The 17,428-nt window shown below is 50.7% G+C and overlaps 3 protein-coding genes across 3 annotated transcripts; all 3 read right to left on the reverse strand.

Moving 5' to 3' along the window:
- Nucleotides 1-4,648: 4,648 nt before the first annotated feature.
- Nucleotides 4,649-6,188, reverse strand: PV06_08258 (uncharacterized protein; the record flags this gene model as incomplete). The annotated part of the gene is made up of 2 exons (XM_016409574.1): nt 4,649-4,865; nt 4,921-6,188. The coding sequence occupies 2 exons, from the start codon at nt 6,186-6,188 to the stop codon at nt 4,649-4,651; spliced, it is 1,485 nt and encodes a 494-aa protein (XP_016259882.1).
- Nucleotides 6,189-9,777: 3,589 nt separating this feature from the next.
- PV06_08259 (uncharacterized protein) lies at nt 9,778-11,622 on the reverse strand. The gene is made up of 2 exons (XM_016409575.1): nt 11,033-11,622; nt 9,778-10,977 (listed from the first exon to the last, which is right to left on the reverse strand). The coding sequence occupies exons 1-2, from the start codon at nt 11,507-11,509 to the stop codon at nt 9,886-9,888; spliced, it is 1,569 nt and encodes a 522-aa protein (XP_016259883.1). The 5' UTR covers nt 11,510-11,622; the 3' UTR covers nt 9,778-9,885.
- A 506-nt stretch (nt 11,623-12,128) lies between these two features.
- Nucleotides 12,129-12,912, reverse strand: PV06_08260 (uncharacterized protein; the record flags this gene model as incomplete). The annotated part of the gene is made up of 2 exons (XM_016409576.1): nt 12,129-12,755; nt 12,826-12,912. 2 exons carry the CDS (start codon nt 12,910-12,912, stop codon nt 12,129-12,131), a joined length of 714 nt encoding a protein of 237 aa, XP_016259884.1.
- Between the last annotated feature and the right edge of the window lie 4,516 nt (nt 12,913-17,428).

Consider the following 17,428-nt stretch of genomic DNA (forward strand, 5'->3'; position numbering starts at 1 on the left):
CAGCGGCTGCTGATTCAGATGATTCTGCTTCTGCGACGGGGGAAGCTGAGAGCCTGAGAGAGGCATGCGGAACCGCTGTGACAAGCAAAGAAGGAAGGGCTGAGTGATCCCACCCCTATCCCTTGCAGCGAGCGTACGGGGACACTGATGGCAGGGTTGCCTGGTTGGTTTGACATCCTCGCAGCAACTGCTGTTTCGTGCGAGAAAAATTCCGATGAGATAGCCATACAGGATGACCATGACAAGGATCAGAGCATCGCAGCTGGTTGCTTCCACTCCATAACCATCCGTCCTGTAGGTTGGCGTACTGTGACAATGATGTAGCGCTGCATGTTCGTTTCACTCCTCCCATATGCGGCTTCTCCGAAGAGAAAAGCTGGGATGAGAGGGCCATGCGGAACCGCTGCGGCGCGAGACCAAACGGCTACATCATTCTACCACCAACCTTTGCGGCGAGCGTACGGCGACACTGATGTAGGGATGCCTGGCTGCTTCATCTCTCCTGCATGCGGCTTCTCCGTGATGGAAAGCTGCCACGAAAAAGTCTAGAGTCTCGTCGCAGATACGTCGCAAGGGGGAAGAGAGCTGGATTATTCTCTCCCCACAAGACTTGCTCGTATGTGACGACAAGACCGAAAAAAAGAGCTGCTGGTGATCCTTCTCCGTACGGCTTCTCCGTCTGGTAGAAGAACTGACAGAGGAGCAAACATTGGATGACGTGGTACCTAGACGTACCGTGACAGGGACGAGAGTGGCGCATGACTCTTGTCGATGAAGCTTGCTCGTACAGGGAAACTGACATGAGAGACATGCAGGTCGTATCCGTAGGTGACGATGATGTAGGGCTGCCTGATTCATTCTCCTCCTCCTCCTCCTCCTCCTCCTCCTCTTCTTCTTCTTCTGGTCACTCGCTTCTCCTTGGAGGAAAGTTGAGACGAGACTTCCGGCCTGGTTCTCAAAGAGGGCGCGTACCGTAAAGAATGATGGGAGGAGCTGGATTTACTCCGTGGTTGCATCCTTTGCATGCATCTCGGCGCGCAGTTTGACAGGTCCATTTCCACCTCTCACAGTCTGTACCATTGTTTTCCAGTAAGCACTACTCGAAGTGCGAATTGCGACCAGCTGAATTGTGCCGTCCGGAGCCCCTGAAAGCCTCCCACAGAGATTTACCCTAGTCCGAGATTGCTGCATCCTTTGTGAAATTCGACTTGACTCTTTCAGAAGGTATTTACAAAAACACACCTTGTAATTTTTGCGTCAACCTTGCCGCAGCATCTCAGCTTTGCGTAGCTTGTTTTTGCCGCGGCGCGCAATCCAGTGTCAATGCAACGCAGTACATATCGACTTCTTGAAGGTATTAGGACTGTTCAACAATGAACAGCAAACAGTGCAGGGTAGATCAATCTGCGTCTTGAATGTGGGAAATGCACGGAGTAAATAGTTTTGGCAACCAGCGATCCAGCAATTTGGGGAGTACAATTTCATCAGTTGTGCACGCTACTACAAGTGTAGTGTCCGTACAAGTAAAATCGTTTCCTGACTGTAGAATCCCTGCTATCTGGACACTGGGTCGTGGATGTGTGTTGTGTCATGTGCTGGTAGAATGCACTACTTGCCCAAAGCAGTCAATTTCAGTTTTTCGTCGACCAACATTTCGGAAGAAAGATCCGAAGTTCTCCTTACTCCGTCCGAGCACTGACTGTCCTCTGCTTCTTCCTCCTCCTCTTCTTCATCTTCCTCCTCCTCGTCTTCCTCCCACTGGCCTTCTTCGGATCTTTACACACCATCGGTGTCTGTGCTCTCCCGCTCTGAAGTTACCAGATCTCAACCGTTTTCTCCCATGGGACCAGTACAGCCTGATCTTCACAATACCAAACATTACCGACCCTCATTACAAGTGCCCACCGAGGTGTTTTCCGGTCTTTTTGTCTGGCCCCGACATGTGAGAACGCCACTGTCTCATGTTCTTTCACAGACTCTGTATGCACTGGCACTTATTTTTTGTCAATTCTTTCCCTCCTTCTTTTTGAGTCCGGGGTCCCTGTTACCTCCCAATCTAGTATATGTCCCCCGTGTTCCTCCTCCCTTCCTGCGAATTTCTTCCCATATAGAGTAGTCTTCTCTCATGCGCCTTGGGCACAACACACCAGCGTCTCCTCACCAGGTTTTTCTTCTTTATTTCCTTCCCACAGAAGAATTTTCATTGTTTACTTTCTATCATGGCGTCCGAAAGACCGATCGCTCCAAGACTCCCTCATTTGTGGATACCACCAGCTGCACTCGAGAAACTCCCCCCCCGTCCCACTCCGCTTCCACGTCGCCTGGCGCTCGCCGAAGCTCTAGAGAGTCTCGATCTTCCCCGCGCGATCATTCCTTGTGCCCCATGCGAAAAGAATGGCAACGCGTGTTACTTTTGCCCGGAACGGACCACCAAATGTACCAGTTGCATCCGCGCAGAACGGCAATGCATCGGCCGGTTCGACATGGAAAGGTTCAGGTGCATTCTGGGTCAAAAACGATGCCTCCAGGACAGATCTCATGAACTACTCACAGTCCTCAATCGTTTCCGTGATGCCGCCATCAAGGCCCAGGCGGAGCTGTTAAAGGCCGAGATGGCATCGAACGAGCACCCCTCCAAGGGCTCAAGGCGGCTCACTCTCTGCCGTGGCGTGGCCATCAATGCCCAGAGAGACTTGTCGAGGGCCGAGGCGGATTACAACAGCATCCAAATGGGCATGTCAGCGCTGGATGACACCAGCCGCACGATGCTCTTAAGAGACATGCAAAGCCTGGGTGTTCTTTACGGCGAGCCGCCTCTCAACGCCGGCACCCCCGATCAGAATTTCGCTTGGATGTTTGTCCCAGGTCAGGAGTCCTTTTGCCCTGTGACAAACCCCCTCGCGCCGGCCGCTGTTGTTGGGGGAGCAGCAGTGCCATTGTTGTACCAGTCCTCAAATCCAGCGGGGGGGTTTCCTCCGGCTTTAGATACCACGGCCGTTCCTGGTGCAGCCCCTGCAGGCGGGTCACCGGCAGGGCCAGGGGGTGAGGTCCCAGGTGGTCAATTGCCATCTGACCTCACACACACCGGTCTTGCCGGAGAGGCAGCAGGACCGTCAAAAGGCTCGACATCGCCGGCTATTTACTACACCCCTACAAGCTCTGCCGGGAAGCAGAGTCTCTTGTCGTCGTCCCCAGCTGCCGACATTACGCCTGATGGTCTTGTCGGAAACCAGCAAGCTCCTCCATCGCCGCCGGCTGTGTCGTACCCCACGCCCCAATGCTTTGCCGACCATCAACACCTCTTCTCGTTGCCGGCTCCGGACTCATCATCGTGGGCTGCCAATACCACGCCGGAAATTTCTGCCGAACAGCAACGTCTTTCGTTGTCATCGTGGCGCACCAGCCTCATACACGAGGGCTTTGTCCAGCAGCAAAGTCTCTCGTCGTCATCGGCTGCCAATCTCACGCACAATGCTTCGGTCGAAGAGCAGGCAAGCCCCTTGCCGCCATCGCCGATTGTGTCGTACCCAACACCGCAAAGCTTTGCCGACCATCAACTCCTCTTCTCGTTGCCGGCTCCAGACCGCAGGACCAGTACTCCTGCCAAACGGCGGAAGGCCAATAAGTCAGCTTTGCAGACCCAAACCCCGATGTCTGGTGCTTCCGCAAATTGGCGCCACGCCCAATCTTCTGGAACGGGCTCCCGGCCGCAGAGTTCACGACCAGAACAAAAACGACGACAAAAAGAGGTCCGATGAGTCGGCAAGAGGTATGAAACTGGGTGTACATTAGGAACTTAGATATGTATCATAATTAATCAAGTAATCCTTTTAAAAGTAATCAATCAGTATGAAACTGTCACATAACAGCCTACCTGGTAGGCAGTTATTCGTAACAAACGTGCGGACTGCACAATTTCCTCAACGGGGGCTCGATCGGGGTTTCGCGACGTCGGTGCGAGGCTGTCGATTGATCCCGATTGAGCGAGGGTGGATGCGGAGGTATGCTGGGATCCTGACAGAGAGATGCTTTGGCTGCAACAAAAGAATAAGTAGACCTGCTGACTTCCCAAAGTTCTGAACTACAGTAAAGTTGATGCTGTTCTACCGATGCTGCTCTGGCCTAGTCAAATAATGGTGAGAGATAATAACTGGCTGTTGCGCTATTTAGTAATACCGAGAGAGTTACTAGACGACTGACTACCGTTCTGCTGCCAAGGGGTAAATGACTGACTGGCTGGCTGACTGCTGGTACAAACCACTGGTATGTAACCGTAGTTTACTGCTGACACCAACCAGTTCCTCTAAAAACGAACATGCTGGTACGGACGGTGATTGTTACGAGTTGGTGACTTGTTTCGTAGGTTGCAACCTCAGGTTGTTTTGGGCCCGGCTGCGCAACAAATCAAAATTGTAAACACGAAAAACGAGTGTGAATGAAGATCATGGTTCACCAATAAAACGCTGAGAGTGACAGGAAGCTAGTACCCCCCCAATACATTTTGGAGTTTTGCTGCAGCAAAAAAGTGGGATTTGACCATCATAGGAGGGAAACTAATGACCACAACGGTAGACTGGTGGCCTATTACGATCTCGCAACAATACGAATCTCGTCGACGGAAATCACCAACACGAGGACCTATTGTTGGTCAAGGTGGTCCTCCAGCGCAGGTGTCTCGTCCGACTTTGAGAAGAGCTTGCTTGATGACCGCGATGAGCGTGTCCAAGGTGGGAGAGTAATTTTTCGAGCGTCCATACGCCTGATCTATGCGATCTGTCAAAGCCAGCATCGCCTGCCCGACCGAAGACGAGTCCAGCTTGCCCGAAGGTCTGGCGATGTGAAGGATGAGTAGGACGGTAAGTTGTCTGACACATTGTAAGTATGGAACGACGGAACGCGTCGCTGGGAAGCTGCACTCACGTTGACATCCAACTGTACGTGTCGATGCACGAGAATAGATTGAGGTTGTCGAGGACGGTCGAGTAGCGGTAGGCCGCGTCGGCGCAAGTACCGGAACCGTACAGGTACTCGGTGGCGGCGTCGGGATTGTGTTGGGCGTACTGCAGAGCGGGTAGCCACACCAGAAATCGCGTCTCGTAGAACAAGGCTCTCAACGAGGCCTTTTCGGGAGACAAGACCTGCCCCGAACCCTCGGTGTCTTCCCAGCTGTCCCCCCTTAGCATGAGCCTGGTGCCGACGAGCTCGGCTTCCAATCTCGCCATCTCATCCCAGTCAGGGACGTGATGGACATCTGGATTCAAAGGGTAACTCGTGGACAAGACCTTCATTTGTTGTCGTCTGAGCCGAATTCGATGGTTGAAATGCCGACAGACTTCCTTGGCGGCTTCCGGGGCGATTCCGATCGAGGTGTCCCCGGGCAACTCGGGACGCTCCCAGGTCCAAAATCCGACGTTGCACAGAGGGAAAAACTCCCCCACGATCTGTGAGTGGATGACCCTGTGAAGGTCCAGGCAGGTCCAGTACGCAAAAAGTCTGAGGTTCTTTTCCTCCTCGTCGACCTCCGGCCGGTGCGTCATTGAAATTTCAAGTGCGAGGCACGCACTCTCCAAGCATCTTATGCCAGAGTTTATCTCCAACACGTGGCACATGTAAATGGTGGCCAGCAGTTTTGCTTGGACGGAGAAGATGGAACAGCCGCCGGGCTCCCTCGCGAGGATCCGTAGTGCCTTGTCGACGGACTCCCTCCCCGGCGTCGACAGTGAACCTGGCGAGAGACCGTGCTCGTGTAGCTGGCCGAGAGCGATGACGAGAAGCGCGAGTGCGTAATGGAGATTGTATTGTGGGCGGTTGTGTGCTGTTTTTGCAAAGAACGCGAAGGAGTTGCAGGCCAGACGGAGCTTTTCGAAGTTCAGGAATGGGTAAACCGGGAATGTTCTCTGCCGATATACCTCGACGTAATGCGAGATGTCTCTGGTACTCAGGGGAGGGGTCTCCGACGGTTCCTTTTTGTCCGATGATCCCTCCACTTCCGTGATCATGACCAACTCGTCGTCTCTGTTACCAAGAGGTTGGTCCGCTTGTGATATTGCTCCAAAGGCGGGCCAGCGTAACACTTGATCGACGAGGGTCATTTTCTGATGACGACGTTGCTCACCCTCTGTCGCCGTCATGGCTGGTTTTTCATGTGAAGGTGTGCTTCCCTCTTCGACCGTTGCAAGTCCGGACATGTCGAAGGGCAATCCAGAAGGAGGGGGTTTGCAAGTTCAAGCAGACTCAAAGGGGTGGCGAATATCTGGATCGTGCAAGAGGGTCGTCGAATCAAAGGGGGCCAGAAAGGTTCACAGCGCAATGTATCGGCAACCCTTTACTGATCGAAGACAATCCGGAGTGATGGGTGGCATAGATGCATACTCGGAGGAGAACCAGGTAGAGTAGTGCGACTTGTAACAAAGATCGAGAAAATATGGAGCCAACACCTTTTATAGCTGGGAATCATCTGGGTCGGCTAGATTCGACGAACTTTTCTCCTTCCCAGGGATGGTTTCTGTCGCACGGGCCTCGTCCAAGTCGCCACTCGCAATCGGGCTCGAATGGTCGAGGGAATGAGGTACCTGTGTTGTGCGTAGCATAGCGCCTCGAGGCGTTTGAAACCGATCCAATCAGGATTGCCATGCTATTGGGCTCAATGTTCTTGACAGGCCAAGACTAGTGAGTGTTCGGAGTTGCAAAGGGACTTCTCCTGCAGCCTGACTGTCAAAGAGTTACGAGCTCGTTCGTCCTGGACTGCAACGTAGAAGGGTTGACCCTATGGTGAGACCGGGACAAGGGCTGGCCCTGCAAGGAGTGGGACAAGGGCCGATCCTACGAACAAGGGATGATCGGCCGGTGCGCCACGGGCTCGCAACGGCACTGCCCTTGCAAGTCTCCGAGGTTCCACTCTATCATATCAGGATCCTGGTCATGTGACTAATGCGGCCTCCTTGTTGCACTAGTCCTCTCCGGGAAGTGCCTCGCCCTGCGCACGTGCAATACTGTGCTGCGGCCTCAACAACACCTAGTTTAGACCTCCTACGTGCCAAATTCTGTCATTTCAAACGCATAGTTCGTGACATATCAGTTCTAGGAGCCATCAAGGTGATATCCTTTACGGACTACAAGTGCAGGGTGAAGCTCCTCTCGGCACGACCTCTACGACGCCTTCTATCCTTTCTGTTTCCATCCGTTGAAACTCATCAATCAACTGACTGCCCATCTTGTTTCTATGATTTGGTGAGATTCTGCTCGCCTCTTTTCTACTACATGTGAGGTTTCTAACCACCTCAGGCAGTTTCTACTAATCACAAGCTAAGGCTTCGAAGAAAGAAGGATAGAATCAGATGCTTGTTTGAATCAATTGGACATTAATTTGAGTCCCTCAAGTTGCTTAAGCAACACATGTCCTTTCCTCTCGTCTCGACCGTCAATCCGACTTTTCTCCCAAGCCGCATATCTGCTCATTGGTCAAGATTATCTACTCGTATGGACAATGTTTCATTGGAAACAGAACGCCTGGATAGGTCACATGGACGTGTCGTTGTCGTAGCACCTTCGTCGAGAAGTCATTCCACAGATGATGAATCACCCATGAGCTAGTCTTGCTTGTTGACCTTTCTCGCACGCGCCTTGATAGGGGACCGATATGGTTCGCCCGGGCGCATTCTTCTGGCCGGCTTGTATTCATCCTCAGGCATAGACTCTTGTTGTTGCTCTTCGTCGTCACTCGGCCCACTGGAAACCGAATTGGCTGGCGACGAAGGGCACTCGGCGTCTTTGGGGCGAACTCCAAAGCGATTCTTTCCGACGCTGTTGTGGTAGGCCTCTGCGCGCTTGATGACTTTGCATATTTCTTCGGACGTGATGATTATGATCTCGTTTCGTAGTGAGTCGTGCAACAACTCAGGAGGCGCCATTTCTGCCATTGGGATTCCCAGTTGCGCACCGGGGACAGGCTCGGCGTTCGTGTCTCGTATGACCTGGGGCACCGACGTCAGTGTCTCTTTCGGCACGCTGTGGACAGAGGTGCGCCTGTTACGTACCTGATCAACCCGTTCGGGTGTTAGAGAACCGTCGATGACACGGGGCCTCCACACCGTCAGGTCCACCCGTGAGCCTCTGTGGAATTTTACGGTCACGACCTGACGGATCTCTCCTTTCCCCGCCATGACGAGACGACGTGCCTTCCTCTCGAGGTCCTCGGCCGTTTGTGAATTTCCCACCTCCACGACCAGGGCCGGCTGTTCCGCGTCGAGGCACATGATCTGCTCATCCGGCATGAGCACGTCGCCCTGGTCAGACTTGATGTCCGACGCTTTCAGCTGTTCAAATGGGCACTCCACTTGGCATTTGGCGTAGAGCTGTTCGATTCTTTCCTGGATGAGACGGCCGACCCGTGAACCGACAACCTCGTGCTTGCGGTGCGGCATATGGAGGATCACTTCCTGGGTGTCTGGGAAGTAATCGTATCTGTGTGTGTGTATATAAAATGTCAGTTTTTGGGCGGACGGGCCATCCGGAAAAGGACTCGAATTCTCCGTACCGCACACTTTCCTGCCAATGCAGCTTCTGCTCGTACTCTCCGGTGAGTCTGGCAAAATCTTCTGAACTCAGACGATATCGTGAACGATCGACCTTTTTGTGTGCAAGCCGGCGCTCAAGCTGGTGGACAAGTACCTGCAATTCGGAAGTCGTTGTGTTCAAGTTAAGAGGGTCTTGAGGGCGAGAGTCTGAGCAGTCACTGTTGGCAGCGGCCACCCTAAGCGGGTCCGTATCTCCTCTGAGGGTCGTCATCGTGAGGTCTTGCGAGATCTTCTCCATACTGGCTCATTGATGATGGCAAGGGCGAGAGAAAAAGAACACGTTCTGAGTTTGAGGAAAGTTGTGAATTGTGCATCACAACAAAGGGTTTTAAAACTACAGGGAAAACTACAGGGAAAACTAGGGCTATACCTCGGCATCTACCATGAACCATTCATATCCTAAAGGATTATTGTGGTAGGTATGGCGAGGAAGTGATTCATTGAGTCGCACTGACAAGCTCAATCAAAGGGGCAAGAGCAGTAACAGCTCTAAGACATTCATTCACTTGTTTGGGAGATCCGAAGGCAGTGAGGTCAAACACCGCGCTGCCTGAACGTGTACGCAACAAACATATTCAAAATAACTTGATCATCATTGAATAGCTACCTGACTCGTATCTTTGCTTTCGCGCATCTCAATTTGCGCCAGTGACAAGTGTGCAACGGAAATGAGGTACTCCCCTTCTGGAGCTACGCTACTGCTCCTCCTCCTCCGCGGCCCAGTTTCTCGCTTGCCCACATCATCAACCTACGACCAAGCATCACAAGACCATCACGCGAGCGTAGTGAGATATGCATCGGCAGTATCGAAGGCCTGCTGAGGTAGCGCACTCGCTGGGTAGTTGCCACACGAGACAATCTCGTTCATATTCAAAGTAATAGGCCGTTTATTCACAACACCCAAGTCCCATCTTCATTTTGACCCACGGCTCCGATTCTCTCACATGAAGTTATCATTCTGAGAAACCGAAGACAAATTTTGACAACTCTCAGCTGCTACAATTCCAATCTACACTATTGAATCATCTGTGGAGAATTGGTTAGAGATGCACACAATCTGAACGAAATTGTCCAGCTAATAGACTGTCGTCAGTGGCTTGCAACCTACAACATGGAGGAAGAACAGAAAATCAAACAAGACTTAGCCAAAGCTTTATCGGACCAGAAAACCACACAACAGCTGTCTTCTTCCGGTGACACGGCCAAAGCGAAAAGAGCCCAGAATAAGAGAGAGAGAGAAGAAAGCGAGAGAATAGGTTGAAGAGGAGAAGGCCAAGCAGGATCACAAGTAGGCTATAGAATGATAATCTCAGTTCTCTAAGCTGTTATCTTCTTCAAAAGCTTGCCGTAATCGTACGTCGTATTCGAGCTTATCCTTGATCCTTGTTCGGACGATGTCCTCAGCATCCGGGTGCCAGTAACGAGCCGCAGCTCTCGTAATATCGGATGCAAACATCGGCTCAATATGATTCAAAAAGACCCCATACAGTCCCGTTAAAGAATCCAAGGCTCGGAAATACCAGATGCGACCTGTTGCCCAGTTCTCGCGAAAAGTGTTGGCCACCGAGATTGAGCAAGGATGCAATGATTGCTTCTCCTCCTCTTCTAATATGAAGAAAAACTTGTCCAGCGCGATTTTGAGATCTGTCAACTTTTCATTAACCAAACAGTCAATTGCCTGACCGGTCAACCATAGAGGGGGCCTGAGCATTCCAATCGGTCTGGAGCAGACCCATTCTAGATCAATGATTGATTTGATATGCCAGTCGTCATCGACGAAGATATTGCTTTGATGAAGGTCCGTGAGGGTTACATAAAACGGTCCAGAACGTGAGTCGGGGGTGACAAAATCAGGCAAGCAGGCGCGCATCAAAGTTAGGGCCTCCATTTGGTCAACAGCATCATCTCTCGAGATGACAGAATTGGGCTGATGTCGAATTCGGTTGTCGTGATATTTGAAGAGATCCAGAATATATGGCTCGACCGTACCGTAAGTGTAATTACGGTTCACAACGGGTGGGCAACTGTCGTTTTCTGCTTCGGGAATGATGATAGATAATGGTCGGTTAGCAAGACTGACGACGCCATCATTGTCTATTGTCAACGAGCCTATATGAGATAATGGCCTTCTGGTCAAAGACAACAAAATCCGGGATAAATCTCGAAAGAAATTCGTCATTCGCTTCGAATCACTAGAAAGTGTGTCCCATGTTGTTGAAAGCATACGGCCTTCCTCATCTTCAATGAAATCCATCAGTAGGTAGCCAACAGTGAGTGGAAGATCCGGTCGTTTACGACGGATGTAGGGAGAGCAGACCGGTTGTCGAAATAACCGTCGTAGGGTGTTCTGTATGACCGAGAGGCATCGCAGATACCATGGAGTGTTCTTACGCGCCGTGAACTGAACCTCCACCGTTAGCCACATTACGGAGACCATACTGAAAGACTGCGCGCACATGTAAGTGATTACCGATTCCGAAGCCCCATAAGTACGGGATCGGTATTTCAGGGCAATTCTGTTGCATCCAGATATATGTGGCTGCTTCGGATCGCACCTTCTCATCCATGTTTCCAGGATTTGATGATTCTCCCAATTTGTATGGGAGTGGGAATCGGATCATGACCCGATTCTTTGGACGTCTATTCCAGTTACAAATATACACCGGGATGCAGACATTGAAAGTCCCATGCCTCCATTCCGAAAAGTCGCCTAATCGACAGGATTGATCAGACTTTAGTCCAAGGTGACAAGCGACAATTTCTTTTATTTCGTCTCGTTTCTGGAATAGTTGGAGGAAAAAGTCGATTCGCTTGGACGGATAGGACAGTTGTAAGAGAATATTGCTTTCATCTTCGCGGGCCGATTCGTAAGAAATCGATCTTTGAAGGAGATTCTTTTTCCGAGTGATTCGAGAGTTGAGGCGAGATGCCATGCCCGTGAAGTGTAGCTAAGAATCGTTTGAACAGAGTTGAAACTTGAGTCTCATCCAAGAAAAAAGAAAACGAGAAACGATGTGGAATAATTTTTTGGAAGCAAGGAATTAACAATAGCGACGGAGGAAAATGAGACCATTAATTGAAAGACAGGGATGAGACAGCTGTAGCAGCACTTGGCCCACGTGACCTCACGTGACCCTGGACTAGCCAGGAACACTTTGGTTGCCCCTGACTCTACGCAGCCTGTCTCGTGATATCACGTGAACCACCGTATTCCAGAAATGGGGTCGACTCGATGCTCTCCTGGTAAACGCTGGAATAGTCGAGAGTATCTTTCGCCAGGCAAGAGTACCGTCGATTCCCGGCAGTCTTCAAACCCACAAATAACTACTTTGTAAAAGGAGTTGACAAACTTCCTCAGACACTACTGTGGAGCGACGGAATGCAATGAGTTATTTAGTAATTGTTCTGGTCACTCAACACCGCGGAAACCTATCTGCATCCGACTTTTATCGTTTTGTAATATTGTCCCTTGGCCCTGTCTAGATACAGGCCATCTCGCTCTCCAACCCACCAAGTCTTTTATGCCATGGATTTCTATTGATCATGGCACTATTACTTCCGGTGCGTCATGATACTGGCATAAAGCTCGTGCGCCAATTTGGTGGCACTGAACGGGTTCTGACCCGTGATCAGTCGGCCGTCTTTGGCCACGACCACCTTCTCGCCCCAGTCCTGCTCCGCCTTGACGAAGCGACCACCGCTCTTCTTGTTCAGCTCGTCTTCCAGCATGAATGGCATGAACTTGGAATAATCAATACTATCCTCTTCGGCGTTCGAAAAGCCGGTGACTTCGGCCCCGTCGATCAGCCATCCGCCGTCGGAGAGCTTGACGTTCACCAACGCAGCTGGACCGTGGCAGACTGCGCTGACGATCCGACCGGACTCATAGAACTCAGCGACGAGAGCCTGACTATCCTTGTTGGTGGCCAGATCCAGCATCGGACCGTGACCGCCCACGAAGTAAATGGCGTCGAAATCTTTGGCGTGGCCCAGGAAAGAGGACAATTTGACAGTGTTTTCCCAGAGAGTAGACTGGTTGGCGAGAAAGTCTTGGGCGATCTGATCGCCGGCAAACATGCCCACCGAGTTGGGATCCACGGGGACCTTGCCGCCGTTGGTCGACGCGATCGTCAAGTCGACCTTCTCATGAAGAACATGCCACGGGTGGGCAAACTCTGGCTGCATACGAGTCAGTGTTATGCCTGTTGAATAATTCGGAAGTTTCGAACTCCAACGAACCCCAACATACCAGATACCAGCCAGTCTTCTTCTCATTATTTGGCAAGTCGACCGCCGAGGAGAGCACAACGAGGACTTTGGGCTTTTGGTCAGACATTGTATCGGCAAGTTGGCGAAGTCTTTTTCCTTGGTAGTGTCGAGTCCGAAGCAGATTGTGTAGTTGGTATTTTGCTTTCCCAAGGTGGAATCTCCCTGAAGTGAACTGCTTTGCCAATGTTTTGATACTCTTCTCATGGATGAGAATTTCAGCTCCTATTTGTATCCATTCGATTGCCCCTTGATACTTCGATGTGGCGAAGTCTTAGCCACCATTGTATCACACGATGACCAGTTTATCTCCATTTCCCAGCGTTGTCGCACCACATGTCAAAAGTGGACTGCCTCATCGACGAGGGTTCTAACGTTTCCCGAGACCTACAGGATGCGGTATAGTTTCCACGCTGTTTGGGCCTTTTTGCAAATTGTGATTACAAAGAACGCTCGCAGGGCTGAAATGGAAAGGTAGACTTCCACGCTAAGTCAAGTCTTTACTCGATGCTCGCACCGACTGGGACTTCGAGGAGTCTAAGCAAGGAGAAAAGGACTTCAACGGGGTAGTGAGAGATAACCAACAACACAGTAGACAGCATGTCTGGAGCTCGCTTGCGTCGCTAAGGCCGTCTAGAAGAGTAGCCTACTGTGGAGGGGGGGGGTGGGTGGGGTGTCTGCGGACTATGGCCGCGGGCCATGACCGCATTGGCCAACCTCTATCACAAGTACGTCATGATAAAGCCCAGTCGTAAAGCAGCAGTTGCAAAGTTCCGCAGGCGCGCAAAGGCGGCAAGGGGCTAACATTGCCAACCGGCGTTTCTATGATCTGTAGCCCAACATGAACACCACTTTACTCGGTGGCGAGTCTTGAAACCTTGGCCTACAGTCCTCAAATCAGTTGTGATCTACTGGAGCATGATGGTGCTTCAGCGGCAGTCCCCATCGTTCTTGAAAGATTTCTCATACGATAATAGGATGAGAAATTTGGCAACTCTCCAGCAGCCCTTGACCACGCTGAATGTACTCCACGTGGGTTTCATTCTGTCGTCTCTCCCCGCCTCTTGTCTAGTCTTCACAAGCATGAAACCTGGCGATGGGTAGTGTTCATTAATCCAAACCACTGAAGTACGTGTCGAACTCTACAACAAAACGCATTTTTCCTACCTCGTGGGCTATAACGCTTCGAGCTGTCCCCTTCCATCAGCCATAGACTTTGCCTCTCTACTGCAACCTTCGAAGGCGATAGTTTCAAGGATATTATCCGGCGCTAGGGATCATGTCATGTTGGTGCAACTGACATCGGCGTGGACGATATTTCTATTGTGCATATGCTGATATCCTTCTGCGGCATGCTTCAGCCAAGGGAGTTTAGTCTGAAGCGGGATACGATTCGCTTCAGGGTGCTGACATATCGACCGAAGTATGCCAGCTGCGGTCGATCTGTGCCACCAAGTCGCGTAGTCGCTAAGCATTGAGTGCTGAATAAATACCATAGTCGAGATTCTCTAGCAATTGTGCGAGCGACAGTACTGTGATGTGCAGAACCGGCGTCACCCTAATGTACACATAAATACTGAAAAGATAGGTTGGTCTACGCAACAATTTAGGAGCAATCGTGGAAATAACCGCTTACATTGGATTTATGAAGTACATCGTGAATTGGATCCTTTTGTGTAAATAAATACCAATTTGGCATTGGACGAAATCATACAGCGCCAAATGGACCGCGTCGACAGCGTGATCGTGGCTTTTCACATAATGTGGATTTTCGCTAGGAAACTGCACCCTTTGAAATCTTTGACGTGGAGAGTTGCCACGGACATGCTTGCTGGGGGCCACTAGTAGCGTGAGTATTTTATCAATTTCACTCGGGATCCCCTAGCTAACAGTAGGTACAGATGATGATGACGCCGCGAAGGGGAAACGCCGGATCGAGGAGGGCGTCAGGCATCTAATGTCGGATGGGTCGGCCTATGGTCAATTGTTACATGTCCTCTGACGAACGCCATGCTCTTTCCTCATCCTGGCCTGAATTTGCTGTTCAGCGCAACATACTGCATGATTGGGAAATTCGAGAGGAAAGAAGACAGCGCATGGCTATGCATCAACCCAAGATCTAATCAAGATGCGTCCACATCGTCAAGCTCAGCGACATCTGTCTCGTCGTCTTCACCCTCCCACCTCGAGATGACCAACCAACGAACCTTCATGGCCGTCTTGGCCTCTTTCTTCTCGATTTTGTCGTGCTCTTTATATGCATCGCGCATCTCCTTTGCTACCTCTTTGTCCCTTTCAAACGTTTCCTTTTCAATGCTCCGGTCCCGCTTGCGGCTATCCTTTTCAAACTCGAGCACGATCTCGTCGCGCTTTCGCGGGTCGCGCACTTTATCCAGCTTGCGCTCCATTTTGACACGCTCCTTCTCCACCTTCTGAATGCGCTTCTCGATCTTCTTGTCGGCTTCACACCGCTTCTTGTCGGCTTCGCGGCTTTTTTCGTCGTATTTCTTGTCGGCTTCGCGGCGCGCTTTGGCGATCTTTTTGCTTTGGGAGCGCGCTAATCTCTCGGATTGTGCGGCGCTCATTTTCCGGAGGAAATTGTCGGGCATAACGGGAGGGGGGACATCGAGGTCAAGAGGCATGACATAGCCTTCTAGAGCGCGGACCCGTCGCATGCGAGGGTCGTCAGCACAAATATTGAACGGCTGTGTCGTCGGTTCGTCGAGTGCGCTGGCAGCCGCAGAGCTGTCAATGTCGGCAAGAGTGTCCATGGGTGGGAGCTGCAGACCGTCGTGGGGATACTTGACCTTCTCCATCATGTTCTTGGTCGACATGACGCTGACATGAAGCCCGCTTGGGTGGAAGAGTTGTCCATTCTGGATTTTGATGTACGATCGAGTTCGAACATATGAAGTTGCAGCACTCGTCAATCCCGAGGTAAGCTGCAGTCCCATGCCGGCCCACTGCACCGGAGGTATACCGTGGGCAAAAGTCATGACCATGCCGGACATGCCAAGACCTTGGAAAATAGGATGGGCGATGAACGCTTCGTTGAGGCCATCGACAAAGGCCAGGAATGCTTCCTGTTCGATGCCATGACTGGCAAGCTCCGCGACGTAAGCTCTCACAAATGGCGAAAAGAAGGCGCCCCGGAAAGACTTTGAAGTTTCTATGCACAATATAAGATTTTATTTCGGCTCCAGGGATGAGAAAGACACTTACGAGGGATCACACAAGGCAGTGGTAGTTGCAGGCGATCCTCGGATTGCCGAGGAGGTGCTGACTTCTTCTGCGCCATGGCAAGATTGCTCGTTGACTAATTCTCGGCTGCGGCCCTATCGATAGGTTGTTCATGTCATTTAATTGAATAAGTAAGGGACGACAGGGCTAAGCTTGAGCGTGACTTGGATGTCGTCCCCGCCCCGTCGCGTCACTCCAGACACCGCCATAATGTCATGGAGGACCCATAACATAGTGACGCAGGTCGAAGATTACATCCAAAAGCGGGTCAGGCGCTCCATATTCGCCACCACAAAGGCTAACCGTAGCCAGACTGTCCAGGTGTACTCCAGGGTTCGTGGAATTCACCCTGTCCAGTTTAGCACCCTAAGCGTGAGCCGCCCGAGGACGTATTCATACTCATGCTTATCATACTGGCTTATCATACTAGCGCATGCCTCGAAACTCTACTTATCTCCATGGTCTTCCCTACCAATACGATTCTCTTTTGAGCGCTAGCGGCTACATAGTAAAGCTTAAAACATTACAGCGAGGATAAGATAGTAATGCTTATGTTAATGTATATATATAAGTGAAGATATCACAAATTACTCGCGCTAACTATAGTAAATCACTAACTATACTTTTTAAATTATTATCATATGAGAAATAAGAGTTTCTTTTTTTAAGGACTTCCATATCTTTAGCGATTAAAGTATCTAAGAAATATTAAATTAAAGTATAGCGAATAATAATATAATCTTAAATAACCAAAAATTTAATTTAATGGTTAATAATAGTAATTAATAATGAAATTATTTTGGTGAATATCGTATCTGAGAATTTTTATCTGGTCGGTGTGGTACTACTTTGTTGGGTATTCTTCGGTGACGAAGTGCTAAAGTATGGTCTACATACTCATCGGAAGCTATTGAAAGCCACCTACCAAAAATGATCCTGTGTCGGTGAGTTAGGAAGGCTTGAAATGCAAGGGCTTTGGACGCCAGCCTTTCTCTAAGGCTGGCCACTGCTCGAATCGATCTGCACTGGCCTTTCTGCGTGCGTGGTGACTTGGATTCTCGACTCTTTGTTGAATGGCTCCTGATTCGGTCGATCCTGAAGACCCATGCAGCACGATTGGAGTATGAATCAACAGGAGAGGCGATGATCAACCGCTCGCTAGATACTCCAAGGCCGGATGGTGGAGATCAGCCACGGGAAAGCCTCAACTCACCGCAAAATAACAAAGCTTCAACGCTGAAAGGTTCCAGTTTAGGCTGACTGGCGACAGCCACATCCCGCAGTACCCTTGCCGAGCTGAAGTCCCTAGCCGAGGCTCATCATTTGCAGTTCCGCCAGCCGCGAAA

The sequence above is a fragment of the Exophiala oligosperma genome, assembly GCF_000835515.1.
Source record: "Exophiala oligosperma strain CBS 72588 unplaced genomic scaffold supercont1.8, whole genome shotgun sequence".
Lineage (NCBI taxonomy): Eukaryota > Fungi > Ascomycota > Eurotiomycetes > Chaetothyriales > Herpotrichiellaceae > Exophiala > Exophiala oligosperma.